Raw genomic sequence first — 20,476 nt, forward strand, 5'->3', positions numbered from 1 at the left:
GTAGTCTGAACACCAAATATATAGACTTTGTATTACCTTTATCATCCATTTACATAATAATAGTATTTCAACTTGGTTATATGTATATTTTAAACTATTCATGGATTAAGAATTTTTAAGATCTTATTTGATAAATTCTGAGAATAGTTGCTCTCTAATACAGAATCAAGGTCTTACCTTTTCCCCACACTAGCAATTAAAATGTTTTCTAGTATACAAGGCTCTGAAAATTATAGAGAAGGCAGGGTGATGGTGTGAGTTCTGCAATAAAAATCTTAACAGTTGTCTTCCATTCAATTTTGAAATTCTCTTAGCTCCTTCATTTATGTGTCTATGTATAGTGATGGATAAAAGGGAGAATTCTCTGGGGTTGAAAAATGGAAAGAGGCAATATTAGAAGTATTCAGATCCTGGGTTTTATAAGACCTCTTTGCTTTTTAAAGTATCTGCCGTTCTTCAAACCTGAGAGGATAATCGTTGTCAGCCATTGCATAACTGGGCATTCTTGAGCTGCTGAATGTCCTAGAAGGTGGTTTGCCTTATGACCAGCATCCCTAGACAGGTGACCTCACCAGTATCCCCACACCTCTTCCTATAGAGTGGGTTTCTCCTTGTTTGAGCAACCTGCCTTGCCTCCCTCACCTTACCACTTGTCAGTCCCTCTGGCTGTGGTCTACCTTCTTTTCCCTGCTCTAGGTTTATAGGTTTAATCAAGGTGGTTAGCCCCATATGACATAAAGACAAGCTACTTAAAGAGAATTTCATGGCCGGGCGCGGTGGCTCACGCCTGTAATCCTAGCACTCTGGGAGGCCGAGGTGGGCGGATCGTTTGAGCTCAGGAGTTCGAGACCAGCCTGAGCAAGAGCGAGACCCCATCTCTACTAAAAATAGAAAGAAATTATATGGACAGCTAAAAATATATATAGAAAAAATTAGCCGGGCATGGTGGTGCATGCCTGTAGTCCCAGCTACTCAGGAGGCTGAGACAGGAGGATCGCTCAAGCTCAGGAGTTTGAGGTTGCTGTGAGCTAGGCTGATGCCACGGCACTCACTCTAGCCTGGGCAACAGAGTGAGACTCTGTCTCAAAAAAAAATAAAAATAAAAAAAAAAATAAAAAAGAATTTCATGTGACAGATTTTATAGGCTAAAAATCACTAAAGTTTACATCCTGTAAAATTCCCAAGAGGCGTGTTTATGCAAGTTCCCATGTGCCACTAAGTGGAGAGTACAAAGGGAGATTTGACTCCATAACGAACTGAGAAAAGATGTTATACTCTTCCTTATTCAACTCTGGAGAGCTTTCAGCTGCCATACCAGCATCTTTTCCGTTCTTAGGGGCTTGCTCTCCAGCTAGGTATTTCTTGAGTGGGGCAGCAGCCAAAGACACAGAGGTCTGAGAAGTACCCTTGTTTGGCAGAGATTTGGGGAACAAGGATGAAAGATAGTTTAAGCATCCACCTAGCCCCAGCCAGCTTCTCTTGGAGACTTAAGGATCTCTTTGGGCAACTTACTGCCTTTTTTATAAAGGCACTGAGTAATTCCAGATAATTCCTCCTACGTGGGGATTAAGTCAGCCAACCATGGCTTTCTTAGCATGGAGCTTATTAGCTAAATTCATCGTCTGCTACCACAAAATGAATAATAGTACCCTCTCTTAGTCCTCAGATGCAGATCTCTTGGTTAGGCCAGCCGAAGTTAGAAGACTTAAATCGGAAGGACAGAACAGGAATGAACTACATGAAAGTGAGAACTGGAGTAAGGCATGCTGTGTAAGTGTTACATTGAATATCACAAAAACATAACTATGTGATTCTGGTCATTTTGTGAAATGGCTTCGGTGTCTGATGTTTGGTCTTAGGAGTTAAAATTATAATGCTTCATATGCTATGCAGCATAGGATAGGAATGGAGGCTCTTGAGACTTTTAGCATTTAAATTCTGCTGCTATGTTGAGCAAGCTCTAAAACATCTGTGCCTCGGGTTCATTTGTAAAATTGGGACAATGATAGTACCAATCAGAATTTGGAGGGAATTCACACAGAGCTAAATAAATGTTAACAACTGTTAATATTATTGCATTTAATTATACTTCCTTCTGATGAGATGAAATCTTGAGTGAACCAATGGAGTGCTCCTTAATTATCTTGGAGTTCAGTATCATAATTTATACAGTCTGTATAGGTCATGATTAGGAGGTATACTTCTATTGGTTAGAAGAGCTAATCTAAGAAAGAGCCAGGACTTCAAATTGGTTAAATCTGAACAGCTTTCTGACTGTACATTTTCCTTACCAGTCGGGGTCTAATGGAGGAAGATGCTGAGCCCATCTTTGAAGATGTGATGATGTCATCCCGGAGCCAGTTAGAAGATATGAATGAAGAGTTTGAAGACACCATGGTTATTGATCTGGTAAGAAAATTCACTGCATTTTTATTTTGTTAAAATATGTGATGTCATTGGTATAAGATGATCCTCTTGTTCTCAGAACCCTGTGGGAGGAAGAGTGAGGTGAGGAGGTGGTAACATTGACCAGCAATGGGTGTTTGGATGAGCTTGTGTGTTCTTCAAGCTTGCCTTCAAAGCTGCCATATTTTTAATTCTGGCAATAATAGGAACTAGTTCCTTTTTTTCACCTTCTTGAAAAAGAGCTCACATCAGATCTTTCAGCATAGCATGTGTATCTGGCCTCTTGTACTTTAAATTTGAGTCTTGCTGGGAGTTAGCTACTCTCCCAGCAAAACAGGTCCCAGGCAGGATCATTACAAGAGATTTGGAAATAACAGAGACAGAGAAATAATAAAGACAGAGACAAAGTGCAGTTTAAAGTGATGGGGGAGTCAGGGGTCCTCCAGCATTCCCGTGAGCTGTGAGGCACTGAGTGACATCCCACATCAGTATTTATTGTTATAGGAAATAGTTGTCCTTGGTTAAAGAATTACGTGTACAGCTCATTTGTTGAGGTTTCAAGGTTCCCCAAAGGTTTTAGGGGACCCTTACCTAAATCTGTCTACAAGAATAGACAGTTACAAAATTTTTCTAAGATAAACATTCTGAGCCCTAAGTTAAGTATAAACCTAGCTGAGCATACAAATTAAAGATAAAAATGTACAAAGCAGGAACACCGAGTCTGTATACTAATCTAATCTGTTTCTCTAAATACAGAGCTAGGTGGTAAGGAGTGAAGCAGGAATAGCCTTGAAGTTTAAGATAGTTCCAGCTGCATGTTGTCTTCTGGGCAGGCATTTTAATCAGCTTCTCAGCCTTGGGCCCAAACCGAGCTCTGCTGTGCAATAAGCTCTAGGCAATAGCTTGCAGCTTCGAAGAAATGTTGCTTTGCAGATGTTCTCTGACAATGCCCCCCTTTGTTGGAAGCAGCTTCTGGTCTGTGAACTAACACGCCCACAGATTCCTTCAAGGCAAAGCCCTGCAAAACTCCTGAAACCTTTCACGTCTTAGCCCTATTTCCCAACAGAGTCTGACAAAATACTGTGCTCCAACATTATAGCCAGATGCAGAATATGGAATTTATTGAGTATAAAAAGACATGTCTGAGATAAGGAAATTTGAATATGGACTCAATATAGGTAATACTAAAAGATTTTTTTTTTTTTTTAAGGAATAGTAATGTATGTATGGTGGTTACGTTTTTAAAAAAGTTTTCATCAGCTGTAGGTAACATTGAAGTAATTATAAGTGAAATGACAGGGAAGAAAAAAAATAGTAAGGAGACTCAGTGGAACAAGATTGGCCAAATGTTTGACAATTTTTGAAAGTAGGTGGTAGCTACATAGAAATTCATCATATTGCTTTCTCTGTGTATTGGGCTGCCATAACAAATACCACACAGACTGGTGGCTTAAACAGAAATTTATTTTTTCACATTTCTGGAGGTTAGAACGTCTGAGATGAATGTGTCAGCAGAATTGGTTTCATTTTGAGGCTTCTCTCCTTGGCTCGTAGATGGCTTCCTACCTTCTTCCTTTTGTCTTCAGATGTTTTTCCTATATGTGTATCTCCTCTAACTTATAAGGACACCAGTCATATTTGATTAGGGCCCACCCAGATGACCTCATTTTACCCTAATTGTCTCTTTAAAAACCCTATTTCCGAATATAGTCACATTCTATAAGGTACTGGAGGTTGAGACTTCAATATATAAATTGGGAGGAGGGGCGCATAATTCAGCCCATAACATTCTGCTTTGTGTTTTGAATTTTCCATAATGAAAAGTTTTAGTAAGAAATATAAATGCGATCATGTCACTCTGATCTATAATTTCCCTGCTCCACCCCCCAGTAGCTTTCCGTATACCCTGCTTTGGGGAATTCACTAAAGTTTATCACCTAGTATTTGATCAATTTTATAATTGTTCCATGACTTGAAAGCATGTTCTGTGTTTGTAGGCCCAAAATTACTTATATGTATTTATATGTTCAGTTTATTCATTTTAGCTTGAAAGTCTAAATCTCAAAAGTACTGCTAGGTTTTTTAAAAATCTGTGTTTCATATAAAAGCCAGATTCTCTTTTCCTTTTCAAAATTGACTGTTAAGAATTCTGTATATTTATGATACTGTCAGAAATATTAGCTAATTATCACAATTCATTGTCTTAATGATCTTAAGAGGAAAAAAAGTCACTGATTTCTCTTTCCAGCCTCCATCAAGAAATCGGCGAGAGAGAGCTGAGCTGAGGCCAGACTTCTTTGACTCTGCAGCTATCATAGAAGATGATTCAGTAAATGTTCAATTATTACTGCTTTTCATTTATGGTTTCTTGGTCCTGTTTATGCATAAAATTAATTGTGTTTCTCATTATGTTTCTAGGGATTTGGAATGCCTATGTTCTGAAGTCTGAAGAAAATTTAAAAATTTGGAACTCTATTATTTAGAGCTAGAGGCCTATATACTGTGATAGCTTGTATGGGGAAAAAACACTTTTGATGTGATCTGATTTGTTTTTTAATCAAATGATTAAGGTCAATCCCTTTTTGCAGGGACAGAAGAGGAGCATGTAAATTACCCACGGGAATGTTGGTGAATGTCACCTCAGAAAGACTGGCCTTAAAATCATTTGTGTCCTAATATTGGACTTATCCCGATACAGATGTGTGTGTTTTTCTGGAGGGAGGAAGAAATTTTAAATTTTTAAAACAGCTGTCAAGATAAACACTGTTATACACCTGTTTTATGAAAACAGCATTGAGTAAAAAAAAAAAAAAAAAATATTTTTAACTTTATTTTCCTGTTGTACAATTTAAAAACCGTTTTAACATTTTGCCTTTTTATGTTTTAAAAGCTAACCATTTTTATTAAACCTATGAGTAAGCAGCTCATCCTAATTGCCGAAGAGTGTTTTGGAGCTCACTGGATTTGGTTGACCTGGTGGAACACAGAAATATGAAGTAGCAGAACATTGACAAGCTAAGAAGAAATTCTGACATAGTGCATCTCTGCCAAAAACCACACACCCTCTGTGGATATGGATTCCCAGATTTTATATACTCTTGAATAAAAAGGTTTATTTTTATTTATAAAAGTGGGCATAAAATAAGAAATGTCCATGCAGCCACTTTTCCAACAGATGCTGTACACCGTTCATTTTATATAGAATAGGGAGATTAAAATACAGTGCATTTTCTATTGGTATTTGTTCTGTGCATTTTTAGCAACTTCTACCAGCAAATAAAGTATTCTCAGTAAAACAAAAATGATTCTCAAGTTATCAGTTTGCTGTTTTTACCACTTATTTCATGCCCTGCCAAATTCAAGTTACACAAACTTCCATTTTCTTAAGATAATCATGAAGAAATCTTTGCCATTCAGGAGTAATTTTAAGTGTAACATAACCGTGTCTACTTCCCATGCACTTAATACCCTTTTGCGCTAATTTTGTGAATTAAGTTTACTGATTATAGAAGTATGTGCTGCATAGAAGTCTGTGCTTAGAGGTTGAAGTTCCTAAGCTTACCTTGAAATACAGCTACATTTCAGTGTTAAATGTGCATATTAAGAATAATTCTTTTGGGGAAAGAAATTATGAATCTTCAGGACAGTCTTATGGTTTAGAGTTACATTCTGCTTAGACTTTTATGACTTGCTGCTATTGTTGTTTTTAAAAAGCCCACTTAGTTTCTTCCTTTCTGATTTTTAAAATAAGCCTCAAAATTTCCAAACCAATCCATCCACAGCTGTTTCTGGGCTGGTTTTTAAAGTAGCTGCAACAGAATCATGAGGCTTTCTCTTTTTACCAAATCAAAAGCATTTTTTTAAAATTCGTTGCACCCAATGATTATCTTTTGTGTGGGAAAGCAAACTGGATGATTTTATTCATCCTTTTAGTAAACAGACAAAAACAGATTTTTCTCAACATTTGTATAGTTCTGAAAAAAGTTGGTCACCAATGTTTTATCTGCTAATTCAGCAATTCCTGGGCTCCAGTTAGGGGACCTGGGGCCTCACTTTCTCCCAGAAATCTGGGCTTCACTGGAAGGGGCAGGAATGACTGAACTGTCCACCCCAGCCCTGGCTGCCTGTGATCCTGGCCAGGGAGCAAGCCACAAGGTACCCTGGCACACGCACAGACCGATCCTCTGCTTGACAGTCTCACGTGGAAAGCGGATGCTGACAGAATTGCAGACTACCATGCAACAAAAAAAGGCTTAATAGCAACTCCAATGGGTTTCCAGTTCAGTTTGAAGTCAATCAAACTTTTGTATTTTCAGTGTCTCCTTGATTGGTTTTGCTAGTAATTCTGTAAATTGTACATTTGCAATATGAGGTTTTTTTTTTCCTTTTGTACAATTTGAAACTGATGCTTCACCTTTCCTTTAATAAACTATTCAAAATCAGGCTTGTGCTAGTCATCCTATTGTTCCTAATAGGTAGAGCTTTCAAGAGACTATTTCCTGTCATGCTGTTCTTGAGAGAGTTTGCTCTTTCAGATAATTTGTTAAATGATGGTAAGTTTACCATATTAGTGAGGTATTGCTGTGTCTAAGAAAGCGGAAATTTAGAACTAGCTCACTAATTTTCTTTCATTCCTTGAATTTTCCTAGAGAGAGCAAGTAAGCCAAGTCATTTGGGATTTAAAAGGGAGTCTCTCGCGGGCTGTGCTGAATGAGGCATTCAGGGAACATCCACTGACTCATAGTATGGGTCCTTTCCTGCTTGAGAACCAGATCCCAGGCTTACGTGCATGGTTGTCCCATAGCAGTGGCCCTTTGAAAACCACCTAGATTCAACATAGCTGTAGAAATGAGGGTTACTCTTGTCACTAGAGCTAGACCTCATCCTTAAGAAATCACATCCTATACACTTTTATGGGGCTGGCCCTGTTCTTTGGGCTGAGTTCCTTAAATGGCCTACCATACCTATGCAGAAAAGGCAGAGATGTGGGAGATAAATCAGCATGTAAGCTCGCCAGGCAGCCAAAAAGGGAAGATGATAAGAATGGGTCTGTGACAGCTCATCTTGAAGAATATAAGATTATGAGACTAAACCAAGGCTTTCCCCATGTGTGACTTCCCCTTGGGTCAGGCTTGCAAATCTCACAGCTATGACCTGACTGTAACTCCCTGTTTGGCCCTTTTCCCAGATAAGAGTCCATCAAGCAGGGAAGAGTGTCTTCGTGGGAAACAAAGGTTTGGTGCCCACCGAGGCTTTTCATACCAGACCAAACTCAGGTAAGGTTCTATCCCTGCCTGGAGAGTCTTGCTCTGTGGGGGTCCCTATATCAATCACATACCACTTTTTGAAGGCAACTTTCTACTCCCAAGACATATAAAGGAAATATTTTCACCATCTGGGACAGTAGGGACACGGTCAGAATTTAACTATGGAGGCTGCCACACCAGCTAGAATGCACCGGCTGGATTCTACAGAGGCCTCAGACTGAGGAACTGCCATCAAGTGGCTGTAGCTCCTGCTTAAAATGGTGGGAACCCCATGCCAACATCAGAGGCTTAAGAACATGAGGATCAGTAGTTCTCACCAAAAGAAAGTCACAGCTCTCCAGAAATCCTTTGGAATCAGAAAAACAAAAAACATTCATAGCTGTTAAACAGGTAAAGTCTTGGCTGACTCCTCAACTCCATCAAGACTGTTAACTCCACGTGGAGGTGAGTGTCCTTCACAGGCTTCTTTGCCTCTGGATGCACTGATACTTTTTCCTGGCCCAGCCAGAGAATTGGGCTAAGACCAAGACATGGTCAAAAGAGAAGGTGGAAGAACTTTTCACAACAAAAGTACTTTCTGCCAAGCACTAGAAGGCTGTATTGTAGGTGTGCTCCTCATTACTCTAGCAACTCAAAAAGATGGCCATCTGTTGGTACTACTGTGTAGAGGGTTCATGCATGAGATAGGAAAACTTTCCAAATGCATAATAGTAGCTCTTTGGGTTAAGACGCAATCCCAAGGGAACTGACCACCACCTCTCTCTCACTGCTACTCTTACCCCCAACCCTTAGGAGTTCATCTCACCTGCCTCATCAGTTCAGTGGCAGTACTTTGAATGGTTAGAGCACAGGCTTGGGATCAAATCTGTCGGGATTCAACTCAACTTCACCACTCATTAGCTGTGTGGCTCAAGGGAACTGGTTTACTTAACACAAGGCAGGGGTGGGTCCGGCAAGACCCTAGCACAGTGCCTCCTATACCACAGCTCTCACCATATTACCTGGTTTCTGCTCAGTAAACCCAAGTCTTCATTAGTTACAAAATTCAACACTTTTCTTTTTCCCTTTAAGGTGAGGGCACCACCTTAAAGGTGGGAAAGGCATGCCTGCACAACCGCCAATGAGAATACTCAACTGCCGCCACTCAAGGCATTCTGTGGTCCACTTGACAAAGCTTCCAAAGTCTTGCAACTTCCTGTTTTTTTGGCCAGCTGGGTTTCTGGCTAGGACTTCCCTCACCATCTAAGACTTCCCTGAGCTGCTGGCCCATGTGCTTTCTTGATTCCTCTATCATCTTACAGCACCCCGTTCTCAGTGTCCAGATTTCACAACCTGGTGAAACACTTCTTGGACTCTTTCCTCCAAAAAGAAGAGCTCGTGTGCACTATTATATGGACCACAGCAGAGTCACCACCAAAGCAGGATCCAAATCCTAGGTTGGCTGACCCAGAAATTGGATTAGCTAAGCAATTTTATGCTGTTGAGCCACAAGCCACCAACCTGAATGATTCTTCTTTAGGAGGTCTCAAAAATCCCAGCAGTCTGCCACCACCCTTTGCCCAGATTCCAGTGCTTTACAGTCTTTCTGATGGTTCTGTACTAGGTACCAAAGAGGAGTATGAAGAAACTCTGATCAAACTCAGTCTCTGCCACCTCTAGGAACTCACAACCTAGTTAGGAAGAAAAAATATATATGAGGCAAAAAAAAAAAAAAATGCAGAATCGGGTGCTTTAAAAAATGCCTGCTACAAGAAGAATCAGTTTGCGCTAACAAGGTGTATAAATGGAGAAATCAGGCCCCTGAACTTAAGCAGATTAGAACTACTCACAGCAAGAGTGTTCCAAAGTGGAGATGATAGGACTGTGGGCTCAGAAGACTCAGTAGGCATGCAAAGGAGGGACAGAGCGGGACCTTCTATATGGGCTAAGGACTTCAGAAGCAGAAAGCTATCCTCTAGGAATGCTGGAGCTGGAGCAGAGGAATGCAACAAAATCTGGACCTAGAGTTAGTCTGGTAGCTGAGAAACACCGATCAGTGGAGAGACTGCTATGTAAGTACTGAGAGCCCAACTAGGATGGTGATTGAAGAGCAAGGAGGAAAGTGGCTCAAAAGAAAATGGTAACCTAGAATGGGGAAAAGGCTGTTTGAAATAGGGAAAGTGAAAGATAGTTAGTATGTTAAGTTGACCTAGAAATAATGAAGCAATGTCCAAACAGTGCTTACAGACCTTTGGAGCCAAGGGCTTGGAACAAGGGAAAGTCACCAGTAGTGGGAGGGGTCCTGGGCTCTGCCACAAAGGAAAGCACACCCATGGGACATCATGGAGCAGAGCACTCAGAGCACAACTTAATGCTTTACATACTCAGTAAGATAGTCAACAAGGATGGGGGAAAAACTTTTAAGTCATATTGAAAATGACCACTCAGTTACTAATTAATAACTTAACCATGCACCTTCAGTTTAAAGACAAAAAAGAACTACCAAAAAAAGTCTTGAACTTTAGGTTTATTGTTGATACAGGTGTGATTTCAAAACTTGGATTTAATGTAGAATTGAGCAAATGAGTAAAATATATTGAAGATAATGGGAGCCAGGTTTATTGCTGTTGGAAAACAGAACTAAATACAGATGGAGGGAAGTCAAAGAAAAATCCATGGTGTTGGATTGGAATTAAAAGTTTCAGTGTGAACTCATGATTTAAAAATACAATAAACGTATTTATGTGTACATAGATCCCACAGACATATACACACTTATTTGTATGAATTTTCCTAGTTGTTGAAAATGCCTCAAAGTAACGATACCCCAATATCAATGGGGTGTCAATTTTAGCTTCTAAATGACATACCTACTAAAAGAAACCAAGGTTCCTTGGAGAAATTGCTGGTTCCAGGGCTGGGCAAGGAAAATATAAAATGAGCCTGGAACATTATTCTGTGTCAGAAATTAAGGAAATACTCAAAGAATTACTGGGACATATCAAAAGGACCTGGGAAGCCAGCTTAAAGAAGCTCCCACCAGCCAAATCAGGTAATGCTGAATGTCAAAGTGAGTAACATTAAATTTTAAAAGAATCATGAGTCCAGACTGACACTGAGAAGATAAAAACAGAAGAGAAAGCTCCTCCTTACCTAGAGTTCCAACTAACACATACAGACGTGATAGGGTTAGAAACTCTACACTTACATTTATATTTTACAATCAACAGAGAATCCCTGTGAGGTAAGAATCATCGATAAATACTAAAACTAATAGGTGAAAGTTTGTTGGCAGACAGGATTAAAGAACACCCCACAAGTTAGTTATTAATTACAAAGGGAAAATGGTAACTATGGTGGAAAAACCTTTGCAGCCACCACCTCAACCATGTGATCAGAGTCAATTACCAATAACTAGAAAAACTGACATCATGGGCGTCCTGATGTGATACAAACACACTTATGTATTACTCTTATTTGAATCTAAACATCAGGAAACAATCAGACAAACTCAAACTGAGTGACATTCTACAAAATAACTGGCAAGAAATCACTCCTTGAAAATGTCAATGTCATGAAAGAGACTACGTAAGACAATGGGCCTTGTTCCTAGGAGATACATACAGAAGTTTTGGGAACAAAGGGGTCATGATTCTACAACTTACTCTCACATGAGTCAGTAAAAATTATATATTTATGGAAGAGATGAAGTAAATGTAGAAAATATTAACTGGAGAATCTACGTGAAGGGTATATAATACAAATCTTGCAACATTTCCATAGGCTTAAAAATTTTCACATAAAAAAGTTTTTTAAAATGTGAGAACACATTTCTAGAAATAACTGAAGTCAATATAGGGTACTATACCTTACTGTGCATCTGTTCTGCTAGACACATATACCACAATTGCAAACATCTCATTTAATCCTAAACAATTCATGAGGAAATCAAGAGACAGGGCATATTATCTCTATTTTAAAAGTAAGGAAACTGAAGCCTAAGTATTTTTGCCTTAAAATATTATATTGTCAATGGATGAAAAATTAATTATTGGAGGAAAAAGGAAAATATACAGAAGTGATCAGCTCCAGGTGATAATACCATGTACTGTTTTCTTTCTAGTTTTCTTGATTTTTCATATTTCTACCATAAAAAATGACATTTATGCTACAAATGCCAATTAAGATTTTACCACCTTCTAAAAGTAAATAATTTTACAATAAGGCACAAAAGAGATTTTTCTAGAATTTAATAACCTTAGCCATTCTAAATTATGACTGATATTTAGATTCCCAGGTTTCATGACCGCAAAAGGCAGGGATGGGGTGCAAATGGGCAGACAGTAATTTAGCTGTTGGTTTACTTTCCTTTGATTTGTTTACAATGGAATATTTGCATGTTTTCTCCAAGGACGTTGTACCTTCTTGCTGACCAAGACATCCAGGTCACGGCAGATTCGAGCACGAGTAGAGGAAGGTTGGATGATGTCATCCACAAACCCTGGTGAAGCACAGAAAAGGAAGTAGATCACCTGCATCCCCAGATGATGCCACCTCTACCCCCCCACTCTCAACCTTGTACTCAGCCTGGGCACCATCCCTGGAGCCAACAGTGTGAGCAGGGCCCAACCTGCATCCCAGGAGCTTGTCTGTTCTGGCAAGCCCCCAAACTCTGGCCTGGGAGCACTTAGCAAGAAAGGGGAAATTTTACACCCTCCCCAACCTGCTTGCTCCCAACGCCTCCCATCCTGCCAAGATGAATTCAATAGGAAATAAAATTAAGAAAACATATCTATATTTTCAAAAATGGCTACAACAATTCCTCCCATCCATCCAGTACTCAAGTCCTTCTGTAATGTTTTGCTGTTTCTCCCATCAAGAGGTGGATTCTATTCCTTCACCTGACCTTATGACTTGCACTGGCCAATAAAATGTGGCAAAAGTGACATTGTGCAACTTCCATGCCCAGGCCTCAAGGGGCCTTGCAGCTTCCCTTGCCCCCTTGCTATCCTCAGGATAGCATGTAAAGAAGCTTGTACTAGCCTCCTTTAGGGTGAAGAGACCACATGGGAAAGAGTCTAAGTAACAGCCAGCACCTACCACATAAGTGAGGCCACTTTGGACTATCAAGCCTTAGTCAAGCTTTGACTTCAGCTGTATCCGTGATCCCAGGCAAAACTGGCGGAACCATCCAGCTGAGCTCAAACCACATTGCTAACCCTCAGAACCACAAACAGGAAAAAAATGTAACTGGTTTAAGCCACTGAGTTTTGGGGTGGATTTTTACACAGCACTCAATAACTGAAACATCATCTAGAAATTTAGACACTTCAGCAATGTTGTTATGGTTGCCAAAGTGGCCTGCAAAGGTACCACTGTCCCTGAGTAATGACTGCCCAGAGATACCCCCAAACTTCACCAGTCAACAGATTAGACTACAACAGCAAAAGGCAGCTATGTGAGACTTTTTAGAGAGAGAGAGAGAGAATGAGCAAGAGATCAAACAAAGCTGCCCTCCACACCACAGTCCCCTACCTCTCACTGCTGCAGGAAAGGGGTTGGCAAATTTCTCAATGTACTCTGCCTGAGCAGCTTCCACATTCTCATGCCCTTTGAAGATGATTTCCACAGCACCCTGTGATGAGAGAAGTTAATGAACTTTGCTAGAGGCCACAACCCAGACACACCCACTCATCACCTGGTGTGGCTACACAATTCTTGGTGAATCAAAGTATACTGGGGAGAAGTGCCAGCTCCAAAGGCCAGAGCATAGCGGCAGGTGTCGCCTGGGGTTGACCATCATGACTGCAGGAGCTGTACGACGGGATGCTCAGCTGTGCCCAAGGGAAGGGCAGCCCAGGTGAAAGCCAGTAGCTTCTCTTTGCAGATTCCATCCTACCCCTCTCCATTTGCACTCATCATCCTTCTTCAAGGTCAAGATGTTTTGCCTATTTTCCCATATTAAATGCAAGGTCTTTTGTGTCAAGGGGAATTAAAAGTGCTGTTTTCTTTTTTCATTATCTTGAGCCTGAATATACAGTTCAGTGGCCAGAGGAGGAAAGATTGCACCGCAAATGTAAAAGGCTTGGCCTTGAAGTCAGAACACCTGTAAGTCAGCTCTGGGGAGCCCTGGGAGTTACCTGTTTCAACCTCAATAGCTATTTCAAAGCAGAGAAGGTGTGGGGAATACGTCAAGCAACAGGAAGAACCTTGCCCAAAGTCTCCCAGGTCAGAACTACGGTTCAGCTTCTCAGGGGCTGGAAAGGAGTGGCTCTGGGGCCTCCCTGGAAGCTGAAGTAGGGTTGGGTGGGGGGAACGTCCAGTCCTTCCAAAGATTAGTTCAGTTGACTCAACCCTCTACCCCCTTTACTTACAATCTCAAAACCCACTCTGGGCCCCTCTCACTTTTCATGCCTTTCACCTGCCCCACCCACCCTGGCATGAAGACACCAGCGCGGGCCTGAAGTGAGAGTGTAGGACAGGAGGCAGAGCTGGCCCTGCAGCCCCAGGGAGACTTGCCAATGTCTAGGTCCTATTTCCCTTCATCCTGGCCCATCCTAGGGGCCTCTCTCCAACATTTCCCAGCTATGTTTTGAGCTCCTGCTAGAGGAGTACAGTCCCTGGACCCAGAAAAGGGGAAAGAAAGCTAGAGGTCCTCACCTTTGCTCCCATGACTGCAATCTCTGCTGTGGGCCAGGCATAGTTGGTGTCACCACAAAGGTGCTTGGAGCTCATGACATCATAGGCACCTCCATAGGCCTAGAACAGACCCAAATACTGAACGTTAGAGCGGGAGACCACCAGATCATTTCCCTGAAAGACCTCAAGAAGGCAGGTGAAATGGGGACAAAGAACGTGAATAGTCCTCCTGGGCTCCTAAAGGCCCAAGGTCTGTGAGGCCTTTCATAGCTACTGTTCATTGTTTTTCCTGGCTTTTTCCCACTGCTGCTTTCAGTTCCCTTGCGTTGAAAGACCACAGACATCACTGCAGGGCATGTCTGCAGGGCTGGAAACACTGTCCTCAAAGGATCATTTTAAGGATAAACAAGGGGTACTCCTCCTTCCAGCCCTGGAGAAACTCCTGGCCAGGCCTCCCACCACAGCTGTGCTGCGGGGGAGCAAGTAGGGTCATAGCCTCCAACGTGAGGGCCTCACCTTCCTGGTGATGACTGTGACTTTGGGCACAGTTGCCTCGGCAAATGCGTAGAGAAGCTTGGCGCCATGCCGGATGATGCCCCCGTACTCCTGTGCTGTGCCTAGGCATGAGGAAGAGTTACTAGACACCCGTGAGAGTCCTCTCAAGGTCTGTCTGCCACTCTCGGCTGGGAGGTCTTCCCCACCTCCAGCCACGGCCATCCCTCACACAGCCCTGCCTTCTGGACACCCAGAATATGGAAAAGTCACAAGTCCTTAGGGAATTTTACAAGAAGATCCCCAAATAAAGTGGGCACCTTACTAGGCAAAACCACCTATCCTGTCCCCCTCCTTCCTCTGTCAACCACTTACCAGGCAGAAAGCCAGGGACATCAACAAAAGTGATGAGTGGAATATTGAATGTATCACAGAATCTGACAAAACGAGCCCCTTTCACAGATGAATTAATATCCAAGCATCCTAGAAAGAGAGAGATTATCCATGCTGAGCTTCTGGGCAATTCCCAGTTCCACTCACAATGGGAATATGTCTTCAGCAACCATCCAAAGCTGGTTTCTATGGAGGCTCCACAGTTTCTTCCGGTCAGAATAATAGGGAACCCTCATGACCCAGGAAAAATAGGGAAGATGAAAAACCCACCTGGCACTGGCCAAAGAGGGCCCACGAGTAGCCTCACCCCACATGCTCTCTAGCTGGGAGCACAGCCCAGTGTAGGCAGCCAGGCTGTGCCCCAGAGACGGAAGGACAGCGACAGCAGAGGCACAGCCAGGATGTGGGGCCATCATGGGAGGCTTCATTCAGGGGCAGGTTTTAAGAGAGTCCTTGGAGCTGAGAATCACATTCTGGCTCTACCAATTATAGCCATGTGTCCTTGGGAAATTACCAATCTGGCCTAAGATTCCTCAGCTGAAAAGTAGGGATGTTACTACCTCCTAGCATGGTTATAAGGATTAAAGGATACCGGAATGTAAAGTGTACAGACTAAGAGCTCCATTACTAGTAAATCTTCCCTCCTGGGGGGGTTTCCAACTTATTCTATGAGGCCAGTATTGCCCTGATACCAAAACAAGATAAGGACAGTATCCTGAAAAGAATACAGACCAAAACCCCTCATAAACATAAATGCAGATACTTTTCAAGGCATATATCATTAAATCGAGCCCAATATATAATAACAGCAATATATAATGACCAAGTAGGGTTTTATCCCAAGAATTCAAGATTGATTTTACCATGTGAAAACCAATGAAATTATTAAAGGACAAAAACTATATGACCATCTTAATAGATGTACAAAAACCACCTGAAAAATTCAATATCCATTCATGATTAAAAACTAGCAATAAACAAGGAATGGAATGAAACTTCTGTAATCTCATAGAATATCTACAAATAAATTTATATGTCATGCACCAGAAGAATAAATATTGTTAAAATATCCATTCTCCCCCCAAACCGAACTATACTAGTGTTGCCCAAAAGAACTTTCTGTGATGATGGACAATGTTATCTGTGCTGTTTGAAATAGTAGCTGCTAGTCATTTGTAGCTACTGTCCGGAATAGCTAGGACTAGGGGGGGGCCTAGCTATTTGGGACCACCAAAGATCAATGAGCCTGGCTTTTTTTTTTTTTTTTTTTTTTTTTTTTTTTTTGAGATGGGACCTTGAACTCTTTGCCTCAAGTGATCTTCCTACCATTCAGCCTCCCAAACTGCTGGGATGACAGGCGTGACACACCACACCTGGCCCAAAATTATTGAGTACTTTAAATATGGTTAGTGTAACTGAGGAACTAAGTTTTTAATTGTATGTCATTACAATTATTTATAATATTTTAATTATTTTAGATGTAATGTTTAATAGCTAGCATACTGGACAGCACAGATCTACAATTTCAAGCAATTCCAATCCAAACTGTAGGTGGTTCTTTGGTCAGAATTGACAAGCAGAGTCTAAAATTCATATCGTAATAAAAAGGAGACAGAATAACCAGAACAGTATTTTAAAAAGAACAAAATTGGAGGACTTACACTAGCTGACTCCAAGAATTACTTATAAGCCGGAAGTAGTGGCACACATCTGTAATCCCACCTATTCAAGAGGCTAAGGCAGAGGGATCACTTGAGGGCCAGGAGTTCAAGACCAGCCTGGGCTACATAGCGAGACCCTGTCTCAGAAAAAAAAAAGGAATATAAAGCAGGGTTTCTCAAACCTTGCCACTATGGATATTTTGGGCTAGATAATTCTTTGTTATAGAAAGTTGTCCTATACATATAGGACCTGCAGCTCTAATTCCTTCGTTCACCCCCATGATGGGGAAAGCTTGGTTATAAACATGGAATCCTTAAATCTTAGAAGTAGCACTCTGTCCCCTACCTACCAAATGCCAGTAGCATGCCCCCAATCTCATCTGTGACAACCAAAACTGTTTCCAACATTGCTAAATAATAGCACTGGACATCAATATTGCCCCAGGTTGAGAACCATAATGCTACAGTAATCAAGACAATATGGCAGAAACATAAAGGTAGACAAAAACAGCAATGAAACAGGTTAGACTGTGAAGAAACAGACCTACACAACTGATTTTGACAAGGCACCAAAACAATTCAATGTGGAAAGGAAGTCTTCTGAACAAATGATAACTTAGGAACAACTACATACCTGTATGAAAAAAAATGAAAGTTAATTCCTATCTCACTCTACACATAAAAATTAATTCAAAATGGAATCACAGACCTAAACATAAAACCCAGAACTATAAAGCTCCTAGATGGTAACATAGTAGGACTATCTTTGCAACTTTATAGTAGGCAAAGATTTCATGGACAGGACACAAAAGCCTCTAATTATAAATGTAACATCAAATGTTTTAAATTCTGTACATCAAAAGACACCATTAAGAAAATAAACAGTCAAGTCACAGACTAGGAAAAAAATTTTGCAGCACAAATACCTAACAAAGGACTGTGCATTCAGAATATATAAAGAACCCTAGAAATCAACCAAAAAAAAAACTAAAAAAAAAAAAAAAAAGAAAGAAAGAAAAAAGCAAAACTTCCCTTAGAATATATTTTCTGAGTTGATAAAAATATTCCATATCTTGTTTTTGGATGGCGATTACCAGGGTGTATATTATTTTGTCAAATTGTCAAAACCCATCAAAATGTGCACTTAAGAGCTGTGCATTTTATGGTGTGTAAATTATAACAAAATGCATTTTCAACATGTGTAAATTCCTAACTTTAAACAGTTTTTCTAAACAACAAAATGATGGAGTAGGCAACTCCAAGCTCTCATCCCCCAATAGAAGTGTTGGAAAAAAAGTAGAAACTGTGAGTCCAAATTTTGTCAAAACTCTGGAAAATAGACAGAGGTTTACAATAACCAAGTAAATGCTGAACCAAAAAAAGGGAAACTTAAAAATATAGTAGGAAAGGAAAGCTTTGTGGCTTTTTAATCACACTTGTCCCATATTTTCCCTGGTTCTGGAGGAAGCAGAACAGATCTCATTCACAAATTATTGTGTAAGTCTCAAAGACTGATGCAAGGCATGAGTCTCTGTTTTGCCTAACTTGGAACTTATCCAGGCCGGATATGTAGGCATTGTCCAAAAACATGGTAAGGTGGAAGAATAACCTGCAGACATCTGAGGCAAAAGATTATCATTGAGACCACATAAGGCCTGGAAGAAAAAGCCAAGGAGAGAGTTTTTTTGGAAATTAGTGCATTCAAAAGCACCTGTGTATATAGAGGAATTTAGAAAGACATACGTATGCCTAAGACCAAATACATGACCAGAAAAGATCTAAGAAGGTGAAATTAGAAAATACCTTGAGATGAATGAAAATGAAAATACATTATTACAAAAAAAAGACTTGGGAAAACCTTAAGCTTTAACCATATAGGCTGATCCCAAAACTTACTTCAAGTCTGGTTAAGCATCAAAGGATAGCCCCAACAAAGAGCCAATTTCAAGACTAGAAGTTTCCTTGTTTGTTTCTTTCTTTTAGCTCCTGGTGGTATTCAAGAAAATTTCTGTTAAAAACACAAGCTGAGGAACAAAGACTTCAGGGACTACATATGACAAGAAATATAGCCTCTGGAAAAATAGACACTAGACAAATGGACTACAAAAACATTCAACAATCACAAAAATGACAAATCCTGGGAAAGGAGGAAAATCTCATTGTTAATATTACCACATTATGGTATTCAAATGTCCAGTTTTCAAAAACAATAAAAAAAAATCACAAGGCATATTCAAATGAACAAAGTAAATTGACAGTAACTGTCCCTAAGAAAGCACATAGAACTGACTAGATAAAAACTTTAAACCAACAGTATTAAATACATTTGAAGAGGTAAAGGAAAACATGGACAAAGAACTAAAGAAAATCAGGGAAAGAATGCAGGAACAAAATGAGAATATCAATAAAGAGAGAAATTATAAAAAGTAATCTAACAGAAATTCTGGAGCTGAAAAGTACAGTAACTGAAATGAAAAATTCACTATAGGAGATTATAGAAGGCCGAAGAAAGAACAGGGAATATGAGAATAAGACAACTGAAATTATCCTGTCTTAGGAGCAGAAAGAAAAAAAATTAAGTGAACAAATAGAACCTAAGGAACCCACAGACACTACCAAGTGAACCAGCATACACAGCATGGGAGTACCAGGAGTACACAGAGAATGTAGCAAAGAGATAATTTGATGAAATATCCAAAAACTTCCCAAAGTTGAAGCAAGACATGAAACTACAAATATTGGAAACTCAGCTAACTCCAAGAATAAATTCACAGAGACTCACACGGAGAAACACAGTCAAATTGTTAAAAGACAAGGAGAGAATCTTGAAAGTAACAAGAGAGAAGTAACATACAAGGGATCCTCATTAAGGTCACCAACTGATTTCTCACTCAGCTGAACCCTGAAAGCCAAAAGAAAGTGGGATGACATTTAAAATGCTAAAAGAACAAGCCAGGTGCTGTGGCTCATGCCTGTAATCCCAGCACTCTGGGAGGCCAATAGGTGAGGATCCCTTGAGGCCAGGAGTTTGAGGTTACAGTAAGCTATGATGATGACACCACTGCACTCTAGCCAGGGCAACAGAGTGAGACTCTGGGGAAAAAAAAAAAAAAAAAAGAATAAAACTATCAAAAAAGAATTCTGTATCTGGCAAACTGTGCTTCAAAAATGAAAGAAAAATTATGACAATCCCAGATAAACAAAAGCTGAGGCATTCATTATCATTAGGCCTGCTCTATAAAAAATGCTAAAGGGAATCCTTAAGGTTAAAAGGAAAGAACCCTAGGCAGTATTGGAAAGCTATATGAAGAAATAAAGATCTCCAGTAAAGATAACTACATGGACAAATATAAAAACCAGGATTAGGGAATTTTTTTCTTATAACTCCACTTTTAATCTCCTATAATATTTTAAAAAGTAATACAGCCCAGATGGTTTCACTAGTGAATTCTACCATACATTTAAGGAAGAAATTGTACCGATTCTCTACAGTCTCTTCCAGAGGATAGAAACTGAAGCAATACTTCCTAACTCATTCTAGAAAGCCAGCATTACCTAATACCAAAACCAGACAAAGACACTGTAAGAAAAGAAAACTACCCCTCAATATGACTCATGAACATATCTGAAAAAACTCTC

At 40.2% G+C, this 20,476-nt stretch overlaps 2 protein-coding genes across 2 annotated transcripts in view; one reads left to right on the forward strand and one right to left on the reverse strand.

Moving 5' to 3' along the window:
- Nucleotides 1-6,848, forward strand: part of STAG1 (STAG1 cohesin complex component) — a 346,671-nt gene extending 339,823 nt beyond the window's left edge. The window contains exons 31-34 of the mRNA XM_069473208.1: nt 1,660-1,770; nt 2,295-2,409; nt 4,655-4,735; nt 4,825-6,848. Coding sequence (XP_069329309.1) covers nt 1,660-1,770; nt 2,295-2,409; nt 4,655-4,735; nt 4,825-4,848 — 331 coding nt within the window. The 3' untranslated portion in view covers nt 4,849-6,848. The remainder of the gene's footprint in view (nt 1-1,659; nt 1,771-2,294; nt 2,410-4,654; nt 4,736-4,824) is intronic.
- A 5,037-nt stretch (nt 6,849-11,885) lies between these two features.
- The window catches only part of PCCB (propionyl-CoA carboxylase subunit beta), a 62,358-nt gene continuing 53,767 nt past the window's right edge, over nt 11,886-20,476 (reverse strand). Inside the window, exons 11-15 of the mRNA XM_069475403.1 lie at nt 15,159-15,266; nt 14,808-14,908; nt 14,313-14,411; nt 13,188-13,287; nt 11,886-12,153 (exon numbers count right to left, since the gene is read on the reverse strand). Of these exons, the coding sequence (XP_069331504.1) occupies nt 12,032-12,153; nt 13,188-13,287; nt 14,313-14,411; nt 14,808-14,908; nt 15,159-15,266 (530 nt within the window). The 3' untranslated portion in view covers nt 11,886-12,031. The remainder of the gene's footprint in view (nt 12,154-13,187; nt 13,288-14,312; nt 14,412-14,807; nt 14,909-15,158; nt 15,267-20,476) is intronic.

This window comes from Eulemur rufifrons, chromosome 7 (genome assembly GCF_041146395.1).
Source record: "Eulemur rufifrons isolate Redbay chromosome 7, OSU_ERuf_1, whole genome shotgun sequence".
Taxonomy (NCBI): Eukaryota; Metazoa; Chordata; class Mammalia; order Primates; family Lemuridae; genus Eulemur; species Eulemur rufifrons.